General features: G+C 46.1%; 1 protein-coding gene across 2 annotated transcripts; it reads right to left on the reverse strand.

Moving 5' to 3' along the window:
• Positions 1-549: 549 nt before the first annotated feature.
• On the reverse strand, positions 550-7,558 carry DDX52 (DExD-box helicase 52; the record flags this gene model as incomplete). Of its 2 annotated transcripts, none has more annotated exons than XM_084299739.1 (15): positions 550-1,287; positions 1,895-1,987; positions 2,585-2,656; positions 2,807-2,882; positions 3,261-3,411; positions 3,645-3,767; positions 4,275-4,365; positions 4,663-4,866; positions 5,019-5,091; positions 5,614-5,725; positions 5,925-6,068; positions 6,276-6,461; positions 6,654-6,784; positions 7,106-7,310; positions 7,472-7,558. In XM_084299739.1, 15 exons carry the CDS (start codon positions 7,556-7,558, stop codon positions 1,200-1,202), a joined length of 1,836 nt encoding a protein of 611 aa, XP_084155865.1. In that variant the 3' UTR covers positions 550-1,199. The 2 variants fall into 2 exon arrangements, with proteins under 2 accessions (XP_084155865.1, XP_084155866.1); XM_084299740.1 differs by having other exon boundaries at positions 7,508-7,547.
• Positions 7,559-14,640: the final 7,082 nt, after the last annotated feature.

A 14,640-nucleotide genomic window follows, 5' to 3' on the forward strand; every position in this document is an offset into this window, starting at 1 on the left:
TGATTTCATAACCAAATCCCCCCAAAGAGTCATCATCTTTCTACACAACTGGAATTACACCCAGCTAGGCAAGAAAAAGATGCTCATGAGCAAAAGCTGTTTTCCCTCTTCCCGCCACTACTAGAATAAGCACATGCATTATATATGTTAGCAGTACCTTTTCAAGCAATTTCTTACTCAAATTGTAATATATATTCCACATCCCATCTATCATCATTACCTTGCAGCAAATGACTTGGTATTTATGAGAACATATGACTGAAGTTTTAGTTAGATACACAGGCAAATTCATTCATAGATGTCAAAATGAAGGTGTTTCCTGTGTAACCCAAATATAAGGTGCAATCCTGCAGACAAAGTGAAAGCAATTTAGCTTTTCTTATTAAACTTTAATGTATTTAGCAAGCTCTGTCTGAATAAACAATTAAGAGTACTCTGCTATAAGTGATTTAAACAGAGCTGGAATCCATTTCCAAAATGGATTAAGTATGAGAAAACGACAATACTAACAGGACTGTTTGCTTAAAGAATTATAGTTGCAAAGGAGAAGCCATTCCTGCATTACTGGACTTCTGACACGACAAGGAGGACTAAGAACACAGATGAGGTAGGTGGAGCCTGACCTTTTTACACAGCAGAATGAGGAATAATGTATGCAGACTTGTCCCATCAAGGTTATATAAACAAGTCTCTGTATTAAAGTATTCAATGACCTTATTTATTCTGTTCTGAGGCTTAAATATGAAATAACACAAAGTTAGTTGGAGTTATAGGCACGTAAAAAACAAAGTCATTTTTTGCTTATTAGATATTTCAAAAGTAGTATGAACGGAGACTTTACTTCCACATGGTGGTGTATTTTTTTGTCTGTTTTATAAAAAAAAAAAAATGTTCACCGTGTCTTCTGCAAATTTATTAGGGATCACCTGACCACAAAACTAACAGTATTTCCAACTAGCAATGCAAAACTAAGTGACAGTAACGGATGTTATTTTTGAACTATCGTTCAGAAACATAAGGTATTTATGGCAAGACCACATTGTCCAGCTTCTATAAGAAGCATTCAGGAATCCTCTGCAGGCATTTCAGTAGATACTTTCTTGCATGTAAACATTTCCCTTCCCCTTTGCCATCACCTTCGTTCTTCTGTTCTTCAGCGTGGACTGGGGCATCAGTCCCAGCTCAAGAGCAGTCACTGCTCAGCTTTTTGAAGCAGTCTTTAACTTCCCAGCATCTGTAACTTGGTTAGCTTTCTTTTTTTCCATAATGTTCTCCTTTGCAGTTCCCCTACAAGAAACACATTGGAGATTAAGACAGCTGAACATTGCATATGGAAAAAAAAAGTACGTAGCGACATCCCAGACATCAGTCTTTTTATGTTTTACTGCAACTGAACATAAATCCTTCAGTTGCAAGTCTGCAGCACACGTAATTGTGCTCTTCACAACCACTGTCCACCACACTGAACCGCTGCACCCCAGACAGCCTAATTCTGGGAGCTCTAGTCATTACAATTTAAGATCTATTTTTTGTATTAACAATTCATGCACTAAAAGAAAGCCAGCCCTTAGCCAGAAGAGGAGCAGGTAAGGTCTAGCATTCTGCTAGGACTGCTAGTCTGAAGTCTGGCTTTACAGCCGGTGGTTGAAACTCAGCTCGTTACAGAGCTGCCTGAAATGCTGCCGCCTCATGTGGCACCACATAAGGTGAACTGATGGCATTTATCCAAGCTCCAGTAAGCAGATACTGACACTAAAACTTCACCATCACTACAAGCATTATGACTCAGTGGTGCGTTCAAACAAGATGTTGGTTACTGCGGAGGAAGCTCGCTTGCCTTTCCTGTAGAAAAGCCATCTTGAAAGGAGGAAAAAAAAAAAAAAAAAAAACTTACTTTTTACTTTTCTTCTTTTTTAAGAAGCACTGAGGAGTGGTACAAATTGCTTCTCTCGTTAGTGGTTTCTTAATGAATTTCTTCTTTTCTTTGCTGAGAACAATATTTAGTGAAGAAGGATTAAGTGTCTTCAACAGACAAACATTAATATTCAAAGTAAATAAAACAGACAATGAAAACCTGTACTGGTTGTTAGGGATTTACAGGTCTGAAGGTATTTTCAGTGTTTATTCCAAGATCAGTTCAGCTACTTATCCATGACATTTACCATATCTTCATTGATCCATGACTTCATCTCCATGATATTCCAACTTTATTTTAAGACACAGGTTTTATGTTTAAGACACAGATTTCTAACTTTGAAAACTATTACAAGTTAATCAGTTCTGCACAAAAAAAAACATTACAAAGCACTAATTATAAATCTATCTATATGCATACACCCCTACATTATTTTAAGGTAACTTTTTCAACGTGTCAGAAGTCTGATTCCTAACTGTGAGCCTAGGCAATCTAGGGCATATTTCAGGGAGCTCATGTTTTTCCTGGAGTTAACTGCTTAAAACACCACCCCCATCTAAAATTCCTTTTGCCGGTGAACTGTACCTTTTGCAACCCTTTTATCCCAAGCACCCCTCATGCAAGCTTTTGAAATGGACGACAAATCATAAACTACTCAAATGAACGTACCTCTGAAGTTTGGGAAAATGTTTTATGTAGCTGGGCACAGGACAGCCAGCTCGCTGAATAACGTTAGCTATACTGGAAAGGAAAGAAGGGAAGAGATTAACTCTGGCAGTAAGCGATTGGAGAAGAGAGAAGAAGGTCCCATGGACCAGACAGAACCCTACGGTTCAATAATACACTATACAAAACGTAACGCGGATTTTTGCTGTATCATTTTTGATTTACCTTCGTAATAAAGGTTTATCATCTTCTGTAAAGAAAGTGACTGCTTTTCCCGTGTGCCCTGCTCTTCCTGTACGACCTGTCAAACAAATTTAACAGAGTAGAAGAGATTTTACTTCAAATACCTTTCTTTATTCTATTCCTCTTCACAGCCCCAGCCTCCCAGCATATGATGTTAATATACTAAGCATACTACGAAGCAGCTGATCCCCAAAGATTGTTTCTACTGCACAAAAGCACACATCTGAAAGAATCAAGTGTCCAAGGTTCATAGAAGCTTGAAAAAAAACAACCTCAGTTTTACTGAAAGTTGAGGCCAGGTAAAACTAGCTCTAGTGAGCTAGTGCTATAGCAACAGAGGAGTCTTGGTTCTACGATTTTCACTTTTGCACAGGAGAATCTCCATTAAAGATTTAAGAACTAAGAAAAAGGACACACTCTGTGAACAAGCACTCACCTATCCGATGGATGTACTCCACTGCACTTGTTGGCAAATCGTAATTAATGACCATATTTACTCCTTTGAAGTCAATCCCTCGAGCTAGTAAGGCTGTGCAGATGAGCACCCAGATCTTCCCAGATCTGAAACCGTGTACTACGTTATCTCTCTAAGGAAAGAAAAGAAACATACTTGGGAACAGTCTGATTAGAAGTCCAAGAAAGGAGATGAATTTACTTCCTAAAAGGTGTCATGTGAACAAGCAAAACCAAACCTCTCAACCAAAACCTGCAGTAAATTACTGTCAAACTTACCTGCAACAACATTAGAAAGAAAGGTTAAAAAACAGGTGTTGTCAAGTATCATAAAAAATTAAAAAGAAAAGAAGTTATATCCTCCTACCTGTTGCTGAGTTTTGTCTGCATGGATGACATCCACATTGATGCCTTCATAAATCAGTTCATGGAAAAGCTCTTTAGCCCTCTCAATAGACTGCACAAAAACAAGTACTGGAGGAGAAAAACCCTGCAAAATAGTAAGTTGTATAAGGTTCAAGTCCTTTTTCTACTGTTCTTGGTTGCAGACTACGTCACTACAGACCTAGTTAGCCCCAGTATTTTACATTTTAGAGGATAACTATTTCTTTTCTAACCAGCAAAAATCTTTGGGAGTCAGATATAAGCACGTTCAACCCCAGTACTTTTGAATCAGTCTTCACTTAATCATCAGGCTGCATTTTAATCCACAGAAACTTTTTTTTGTTCCCCTCCCTAGGTAAGCAATCCTACTCACTGCCAACTAAAATTAAGCAGACCATTAATACAAAACGCTCCCAAGACTCAAACATATAAGCAAGAAGAGGGAACCCTCTCAGTTTTCACAGGGAGAGTAATTTCTATTCCTCTTATACAGTCTTGGATGCTCTTTAGCATATACCACATAGAAGCCTTTGACCTAGGGAATTACATGTTCCTGACAGACACATGGCTTGGCTCAGAAGTACGCAAGATGTGCTCGATCACTCCAAAATACCTTTTTAACAAGCTCTCTCATTGCCGTTAGTTTTCCTGTCTCAGATCCAACAAACAACAGCTCTTGTTCTACTGTCTCCGCTGCAGAGTTTCTGAAACCAGAAAACAAAATCATACACATGTATTTTACCTGGTGGGTGAGAAACACTGCATGGCTTATTTCACCAGTACACACTCCCAAAGTTTATTTGATGACAAAAGAATGGGCAAACAACATTTTCCCTAGTGTGCGAGAGAGATCTATATGCGTAAACAAATCTTGAGACAAAGAGCCTGTAGTACTAAGGTTAACAACACACACCAAGCAGGCTGGTGAGACGAAGAAAGGAAATAGGTCACCCAAGAAAGGAAAAAAGCATGAGAGAGACAGAGCACAACTGCACACCTACCTTGCTCCAACAGACACCAGAACAACACTGTCGAGGTGGAGTTTACACCATTCCTCCACATCCCGTGCAAAGGTTGCACTGAACAAGGCCCTTTTCACAACGTGGGACGTGCACGCCAGGAAGATAGAGGCCAGCTGGTCTCGGAATCCCGTCTTCCCATCTTCAAACAGTTTGTCGGACTCATCCACCACCAGCCACTCCACACTAGGAACAAAGAGGGTTTCTTTTCAGTAAGAGTCACTTGCAGAGAAGGCAAAAGTTCTAAACAGTCATCAAAGACACAAGAATTACGCACACATACACTTTTAAGTGGCAAAGCTAGCAGCAAAGCCGGATATGATAAAGATTCTCCCTACCTGGTCAAGTCTATTGCTGGAGGATCCTGTTTCAACAAATAAATGAGTCTGTTTGGAGTAGTAACTAGTATATCTAAAGGAAAAAAAAATAAATAAATAAACAACCAAAGCATTAGATGAGACGTGGACTTTAAAAAGAATGTTAAGAATCATTTTCCAAGCCAATCTGACAGAGGTTTGTTGGTTTGGGGTTAGGACAAGGCACTTCATTGTTGCAGTTCATTTGGGGGAGTATTTAAGCAGCAGAAGATATTGCAAAAAAGTCGTGGATTTTTCTCTCACCTCAAGACTTTATGTAAATGGTTCTTAAAATCAATCAGGAATAGTTTAGATACAAAAATCATTCTACCGTGCTCTCCTTCAGAGCCCTATATTCTGTGATGTTCGCCTTTTATTAAGCCTACAACTTGGCAAAGTTCTTCTGTCAGGCTCACTTCCTATTTCTTCCATGAAATCTACCTGTTTTTTTTAAGCATTGAGCAATGATTACATGACTTGGGTGGTATTAACCAATCTCCTCACAACCACACAACCCAGAAAAGTCAGGGACACTTCTTATGTTTTCAGAACGCACTTCAGTAGGGAAAACAATTACCAAATTTCTTAGATGACTTGGGCCCAAACTTCTTCGCTGCTTCAACTGCCTTCTGGATCATGTGTATCCTGAAGCCTGTCCCCTCAGCCAACTTCACCAGCTCCCGATGTGTCTGAGAAGACAGCAACACAGACTACATTTACAGAAGCTGATCAGCTTTGAAACCAGAAAAAAACAAACAAACAGGCATTCCTGAAGGAACAGTTTCAAACATCACGCAGATTTCAGCATTAGAGAGAGCTGTCCAGTCTTCTTAGCATAATAAACATACAAATACACAAATATGACAACCCTTTCCCCACAGCACACACCTGGCTAGCAAGTTCTCGGGTAGGCGCTATGATCAGAGCTCTGAATCCTTTGTTCATAGGTTGTTTCAGGTGTGTTAAGAGAGGAATACAAAATGCCAGTGTTTTTCCAGACCCGGTAGGAGCAGAAGCTAGGAGTTCCCGCCCCTACAAGAGAAAAGGGCGTTATTTTACTAGAAAAAAAAACAAACATAAAACCAAAAAAAAAAAGTCACATGCATGTAAAGGTTAATGCTACAAACCAACCCCAAATACCTTAGTAAAAGCACAAATAAAAAAAGTCTTATAACAAGGGCATTTTGAACCATGGTGCACTGGATGTCTCTTAACGACACGCGATACCAGAAGGCTTACATGAAGCATGACGGGAATGGCCTGCATCTGGATTGGTGTTGGGACCTGGAAGCCAGCAGCTCGGACGTTCTCCATGATTTTGGGGTGGATTTTGTACTCCTTTTGGAGTTGTTCAAACGTGGCAATTGGGTCAGGAAGATCTGTACCTTGAACATTAATCTTGTGCTGATTTCTGAAGCGGTTTATCTGAAAGGCAGGAGGCAAACTTTTTATTTTCACAGCATAAAACTAAATACATACGGATTAATCTTCTGATTACTTTCCCAGACTCAGTCACCCTCCTCCCAAGGGGAACTGCCAGAAGTGAGCACCAACTTCAGATGAAACACCCACAGAAAGCAGATAATCAGTGGCTACGTTAGAATGCTGGGGTCCTACCTTTTCTCTTCTCAAGCGCTCAAGCTTTTCCGCGGTAGGTTTTTTGTCTTTTGTGCCTTTGATTTTTGCTTCCAGCGAGGACATCCACATTATTCCATTATTTTCTGACAGCTCTGGAATTGACGCTGCTTCTAGAGGTTTGAAGAAACAAACTTTCTGTTAGTGAAATGTAATAAAAAAAAATTACATGGTAAAAAAAGGACAACTCAAAACCATTTTTGTCTAATTCGCACCTTAGTTAAAGAACAGTAATCACATCCCCATGCCTTAATATTGTAACATGGCCCAAACGATTATCAGCTCTGATACAACACAGCTGAAGTACCCTGAAGTCTCTTTTTTTTTTTTTTCAGAGTAAAGTGACTTACGGTACCTGCAGATTTAAAGTAAACTCAAACAAGAAGCACAAACTCTGTCAAGGCACTCCACCGCATGTATGCATACACAAATACCTTGCATCTTTTTCCTTTTTCTCTTCCCTCTTCCATTTTCTGCCGTTCTTTTTCTCTTCCCCGGCACCTCCTCGCCTTTCTCCCCTGCTCCATCCTCCTCCAGCAACCCTCCTCGCTCCGCAGACCCCTGAGGGGCTCCCTCCTTGCTCCCGAAGAAGTCGAGGCCCCCCTGCGAGCAGCCGCCGCCGCCGCCCCCCTTTATCACCTGCGGGCAGCAGAGGGGAAAACGCTGACGGGGCGCCCAGCGCCGCCAGGCCGCGGCGGGACCGGGCCCTGCCGCGGGGCCGGGACGGGCCGGGAGCAGCCCCAGGGCCCGGCCCCAACCCCCCGAGGCTCCCCCGGGGGTTCCCCCGCCGAGCCCCGCACCCCGAAGCGCCTCGCGTCGCGCCCGAAGCGCCGCACATCGAAACGGGCCCCGGCGCCCAGGCGGCGAAACAGCTCCTGCGCCTCCATGCTGCCGCCCGGCCGGAAGCACAAGGCACTTCCGGGGCGCGGGGCCCATAGCAACGGGCCCATAGCAACGGGCCCGGCCAGGCCCCGCCTGTTTTTTGTTTTCTTTTTTGTTTGTTTTCTTTTTTTTTTTTTTTTTTTTCTCCCATAATTCTAAGTGTGATCCAACCACATGCACACTTTCCCTCAGTATTTACAAGCACGACACAGCTTTGGGTGGGAGGGGGGAATAAGGAAAACTGTGCGAAACCCATATATTTACTTCCTGGAGCAATTTCAAGCATCGCTCAAGGCTTCAGTCACCTGCGTGATATGTAAACGGATCAGAAATACCGAATCTGGTATATGAGCCGTAAAACTGTTCTACATCTTTATAGGCTCATCGCGGCATTTTGTGCTTTTGTGTATTCCTGATGGCAAGTTAATTACACTGACTGCTGCACCTATTTTAAAGGCACAGCTCATTTAAATGAAAGGACAAAAGCTTTTATAAGAAGTTTTTGTTCGTGCGTGTCTGCGCTTTCATGATTTACAGTATCATTAGCTGGTCTCAAAGGGCTGACGGGGGAATCGCTCTTCTATCAATCACAGTGCCAGCAAGCACAGATTATCAGCTCCGCTGGGCACAAACACGCTGCCTCCCAGGGATGTAAACTTGGGCCCTAGGTATTTCTGAGGAGGAAAACCAGTGGTTTATTAACATGTTCTGACCTTTTCATTGTCAGGATCGTCCCTGGTTTTACATTCTCTTCATCAATTGACTGGGAAGTCCCTTTGTGATCTGCTACAAGTGGCTCTGCCTTGCTCTGTGAAAGTTTAAGAATGTTTCTCTTGGTCTGATTTAAATCCATTGCAGTCAAAAATATGGGGGGCTCAAATCTTCACTAGCCTCTTGATTTTAAGACCCATTTTAAGACCCACGCTGACAAAGATTTCTGTGTGCATTTGACGTGAAGCACCTCAGGAGTTCCAGTGACAACTAAACTGAAGTCAGGCACATGCAGGTTATTTGTTTAATCCTTGATGTACACTGATGCAATACAGCTTCACATGCATGCAACTGTGCTTAAAGAAATAATTTTAGAGGCAAAGATAGGAGCAAGAGAGCAACTGGCTCAGCTGTTCAGGACAATCAGAGAAAGATCAGAACTCATTTAATTAATCTATTTATTCATTATGATAAACTGAGAGGCAGAGTAGTAAAGGTAAGTCTCCTTGTACTCTGTATCAGATCAAACTACTGATACCGTGCCTGGTGTTCTTGAGGCAGAACAAACAAATCCAATTAAGCAACATAACATCAGCATTACAAAAACTATTTCATGTAATAAAATTCTCAAGGGCCAAACATCTACATTACCGAAGTCTGAGAGCCCCAAGACATACAGGCAACGGTTGTTCTTCCTGTAACATTCACTACTTTAATTACAAGCTTTGAGATGAAAAATGGCATAAACGAGATTCTCCCCACAGTCCGTATCTGCCTGATTTATAGCACTTTTCCTTTGCCAAACTTCTGACTTCCTAGCAGAGGGGATGTAAGCAGACGCACAGAAACTGCGGGTGGGCACAGAGCTCCACCACTGCTGTGTCCCTCGTTGGTGTCCATGTCCAGCCGCTGCCACCTGTGCATGCAAAGTGAGTAAAGCCAGCACAGAAGAGAGACGAAGCCGCGTCCTTCAGGGCCAATCCTGGGCTGAGGCTCTTGGTTTTCTGCTGGGAGAGGTGGCTAATGGTTGCTGTGCAAGGATGGGGAAGAATGTGGAGGAATTTGTGTAACAAAGAACTATAAATCACCTCCAGTATCCATCACTCCCCAAGAGATGCTGTCAGCAGATTCAAGAGTGAGGAAACGGGAAATGCTCTCTTCATCAATCGACTGGGAAGTGCTTTTGTGGCTGGGCAAAGGAGCTCTGCACCGAGGTGGGACAGGGACCCTCTGGCAGGAGCAGCACCAGAAGCACATTCCCAACTCCTGGCACCAAGCCGCCTCTCCACGAGGTCGATCTGCCCTGACGGCGAGGCCAGCACCAGGATTGGGGCTGCGAGGGGCCATGTTGTGCACGAGGGCAAAAGGGAGAAGTTGGTGAAATACAAAGTCAGAACAATCTGAATGAATGCAAAGCAAAAGTGCTCTTGTCACAGCAGCGGGCTTAGCTTTGCTTCCCTGGTGCTGCTCTATCAATTACTTGGCACTAATTGCCAAGTCAGCGCTGACAGCAGATGACCAGCAAGGGTTTTGCAGGGTGTGTGGGTGGGGTGTACAGGGTACTCAGCCCACTGCTGTTGCAGGGTTTAAGCATTTCAAGCAGCATCATGTACCAGGACAGTCCTGTCTTATCATCGGAGCTTGCCGGACTGGGTCTTGGCTCCACATAATTCTGTTCAAAACCCCTCCTGACCCCCAAAACTGATCCCATATCTGGCTCATGTAAAGCCACTGCAGAATAGGAGCATGGGCAGCCAAAGCAGCTGGCAGGGTCCCCACGAGTTCATCAGACGTCTCTCTTCAATGTCAGTCAGGGCACGGGGCCACGCCCCACAGGTAGGAACGAAGTAAAAACTACAGAATTTAGTTCTGTAGTTCTGAAACTGCAGTGATTTAGTTCACTGCATGCACAGTCAGGAATGGTCACCTATAGCTGTGGCATCCCTTCCAGAGGAAAGCCCACTGAGGCCAGTATCTCTTTTTTTATATGCTTTTTTAACTGGTGTAACACAGGACAGCATTTGTCAGTGGCACTTCTGCATATCTGCTCCCCACGTCCCACTATCCTACTAAATTATCATCACTAATATGCACATAACAGTCAATTAGCCTGGCTGAGCGCACTCGTGACCTCTGATCCCTGCTGTGTCCCCCAATCCATTAACAGGCCCTTGTCCTTTAGCTCCCAGTATGAATTGATGTTGCATCTATTCTCTTTCGGCAAAGAAACATGCTCCCTCATTCATCTGTCCATTTCCACTTTCTGTTCTTTTGTCTCCTCCTTCTGTTCCCTGTGTTGCTAACCTGGTCACAACTTCTTGACCCCACATCCTTGTCCCTCCCGAGGGTGCTGTAATCCCAGTCACTACCAAAAAACTTTTACTTTTTTTTTCCCCCTTTACCCACATCTTATTTAGCAAAAATGGTTTCCAGCAGTGTGGGAGCTTTGATCCCCTATTCAAGAAATCCTTGCAAAGTTTTTTTTTTTTAAAGGACTTTCTTTCTAAAGCAAATGAATTCTTCATAAAAGGGGAAATGGTGTGCTAGCTGGTCTCTGTTCATCTGAGGAAGACAAATGATCTCTTTTATTACTTGAAAAGCATAGCAGTTGAGTGTGTAGATTTGTGATTTATATGTAATTAAGAATCCATTTGAGCATCATATTAATTACAGAAAGGAGAATTAATTTTGCAGGATATACGAGTAAAAACCAAAGTTCCTGGAAGGAGAAGATAAAAATTCTGAGGTTCACATTTTGTGTGGTTCTGCATTAAAACCAATATTGGGCTGGGGCAGCTCTGTGGTGCACGTTGAGGTTTTTCACTTGTAAGTTTGATCCCTGGGTTGAAGAAATAAAGGCAAATGTCAGAGCTCTCCCCTGAAGCTGTAGTGCTCCCATTCCTGGCTCTGCTGAGCCCTTGGTGGCAGAGCAGACCTCTCCTTGGCCCTGTGCTGGACCTGCTGGCATTTCAACGCTTCCAAGGTGTCTACAGACCAAGGAGCCCCCGGATTTGCAGGTCCTCAGGTAAAATGAGCAATGGGGGACATGCTGGAGCAGCAGGGATTGATGTTTTCTTTGGCTGCTGACAGAGATCTTCACAACCTGTCTTTCCCCATCAAACCCTTGCACATTTTCACAGGCTTTGAAGACCTCCTGCAAACCCACTGCAGAAACTCCACGTTGGAGGGGCATGGGATCAGTGCATGCTGCCAGAGCTGCCTCCTGCCTGCCACAAAAACCCCTCGAGCTCTACATACCTGTGCCCAGGGATCCAGCAACGCATGCAGACAGCGCCGGCAAGCTCCACCGTCCTCCCGGTGTGCTCGACAAACTGCTGCCACCCAACCAAGTCCATGCAGGGACTTCAAAGGGTGGTGGCTCCTTTCCGAGCGTCACGCGGGGCGGCAGTGCCCAGGCTGCGGGGTTCACAGCCCTGGTTTTCCTGCCCAGGTTTCCAGCAGATGCGGCCGTCTGGCTGGACTGGCAGAGCAAGTCTGGAAAGACGGCACATTTTGAGCCAGGCGCTCTTGTGCAACCTGGCATTGCTTCTACGTGTGTGCCAAGCAGCATTTCTGGCGTTGCTGAAATAGCTTCTCTGCATTTCGGTGTCCATCCTGTTGCCTCTGTGGCCAGCAGCTCGGTGGCTCCTCTGCAGGGATGCTGGGGCTTTCCCTAGCAAGCCACCCGCTCAGGGCCAGGGGTCACGCACGTGAGGATTCAGCACCGGGGCACCCCGACCCTCCGGCATGCAGGCTTTGGCCATGGTCAGGGTTTCCCTGGCTCTGTCCTGCCCACGATCACAGGGGTGATAAGGGCCAGCAGCCCCGCTCCCCACCACAGCCCCACACAGAGGGCTCGTGCTCGCCATCTGATAAAGCCGTAACACGGCGAGGGCAGCACTAACCGGGGTATGACCCAGTGGCTTTGCAGGCAGCGTGCTGCAGTGCAAAGAGCAGGGGTCTCTGGCAGTTGGCAGCAGGCTGCGCTCTCCTCCGGAGCTAAAGGAGAAGCCACGCTCAATTACAGCCCTCCTGCATCCCACCTCCGCACCCTGGGGTCCCTCCAGCCCCATCCCTGCAGCCTGTGTGCCCTGGCCGGGAAAGGAGCACAAACACAGCAAGCGGTCCTCGTGCTGTGGAGAGCCAAAACAGCCTGGAGTTGATAGTCCTGGGATCAGGGAGGGAGGGATTTTCCTTTGCACTTTAAGTTACCTCCAGTGATGCGGCTTCACTCTGAGATGAAGGAGGCCGCGGGCTGTTACGGGTATGAAGCAGACCTGTAAAGCCTCGTGGCAGCCCATGGAGCCTCACGTGCTGGAATTCCCCTGTAAAACAGCTTTGGTCTGCAGGATTATCACCCAGCCTTGTAAAACTGCACTGCTAGTAAAGGAGCTTTGCCATGCTTCTGGTAGGTGTCTGCGCTTTGCTACATGACAACTGTCACCAAACACAGCCCCAACAGCAACAGGAGGAAAAAAAAAACGCCCTGCAGGAGCCTCCTTTGCCGTTAAGTGGCATTTCCCAGCCAAGTGGTACTTCCCAGCAGCACAGGGTGTAGCAGGAGCTGGGGCACTGGGCGAGGTGTGGGCCAGGCAGGGCTCCAGCCCCAGGCAGTGGCAGCAGAGGCTGCTCAGGGAGTTTGGGGCAATACCTCTCTCAGCTGGAGGTTAAACCCGCATCTTGGAAACCTTCCCCTTGCAGTGATCACATTTGTAAGAGCGCCCACAGCATCCTGCAAACCATCACGCTGCCTTCCTCCCGGCCTGTTGGTCCCCAGGGGTGGGGGACAGCACCCAAGCAGCTCTTTGGCAGCTTCGTGCATTCACACCTCTTGGGTAAACACTTTCTCTTCTTAATCATTTGTGCTATATTCATATTATTGACTTTATCCTGCCTGCTTTATCACACTCTCTCAGCTCCATGGTTGCTGCCTTCTCCATCTGTGCCTTTGTTTGGATGTGCCCCGTGCCCGTTTCCCAGTTCCTTTTGGCTTGCTCCCTCCTGTCACCACCCGGCCCCTCTCCCGTGGGGTTGTCCCTCAGAGCCTCCACCCCCTGAGATTTTCTCATACCTTCTCTGCAGGGCTTTCTGCAGAGCAGTGCTGATAGGAGACCACTTACCAGGCGATGCTTTACCCATATTGTTCACACCCCAAGCCCCGTGCCTCTCAGCCCACATCTGCCAGAGAGCTGAAATCACACCCCAACAGGCGCTGCCCCCTTGGAGCCTCAGCTCTCAGCTGCATCAAAAGGGAATTGCTGAGCAGGGAGGGCAGTGGGGATTTTAGAGCGTAAATCCTGCATCTTTTCTCTGCAAACTTTGCTAAAAGAGTGTCTCTTCCAGCTCCCTGTGAAAGGGACCACGCAGTCCTCATGCCTTCCATCCTCCTCCAGCTTTGCGCTTCCAGTTTTTGATCTGGGGCAGCAAAAAATCACAGAAACTCCAAATGAGGGTTTCTATTGGGGTGTCCTGCTCCGGCCCTAAACGCAAGCACCACATCGCTGTGCTGAAGGCCCTTCCCACAGCAGCCCACACTCAAATGATGAAAAGAAACAGGATCCGAGCCAAACACAGGCACTTCTGAACACAATTCAAACCGAAGCCCTGCACTGTGTCTGCAGAGGAGCCACCCTTTGCTACCGGTGTGCTCCGAGCCTCAGCTCTTGGCAGTCACAGACCCCCAAAAGCCTCAGAGCAAAACTCTGTGTACCCTCCTGCCTCCCCAGCTGGTGGGCTCGGCCCCCAGAACCGCAGGGAGGCAGCGGGGTGGCACTGCCCATACCGCAGGAGCCCCAGGTCCCCACTGCCCCCCCGTCCACCCCAGCAGCACCTCCCACTGCGGCAGGATTCACAGATCACACAGCACCGAGTAGGAAGAAATGGTGTTTAATTATGGTATACATTAAATTAGACGTCATTCTGAATATTGGTCTCCAATTCGTGGTGACTTATTCACCGTAGGGCAGCTCCCGTCAGTCCCAGCAAAGGGTCCCACCGTGCCAGACACTGTACAGACACACAGTAAAAGTCTTTCTTGCCCCAAAGAAAGCATCCAGTGTTTTTCTGAGCAGTCATCATCTGTCCACAGGCACCTCCTCTGCTCTTCACCTCTCTAAAGCACCCTCAGCGGTTGGCACACGTGGCAAAGATAAGAAAAAAAAAGAACAACTGGGAAGCATGAGATCCATTTCCGAAGGGATGTGTGCACGGAGGTGCTTCTGTCCCGTGGGAAGTGAGACGATGCCGTGTGCGGCTCCCACAGTTCTGGAAAGTTGGGCACCTAAACCACACCAGTGGGTGCAGAGCTGGGACGTGCCCTCGCTGTGGAGCTGGGCTGAGCCACAAGCTGGAGATCTTCCTTCGAAGCTCTGGGAGC

The sequence above is a fragment of the Netta rufina genome (genome assembly GCF_964035555.1).
Source record: "Netta rufina genome assembly, chromosome: 21".
In the NCBI taxonomy this organism is placed as follows: domain Eukaryota; kingdom Metazoa; phylum Chordata; class Aves; order Anseriformes; family Anatidae; genus Netta; species Netta rufina.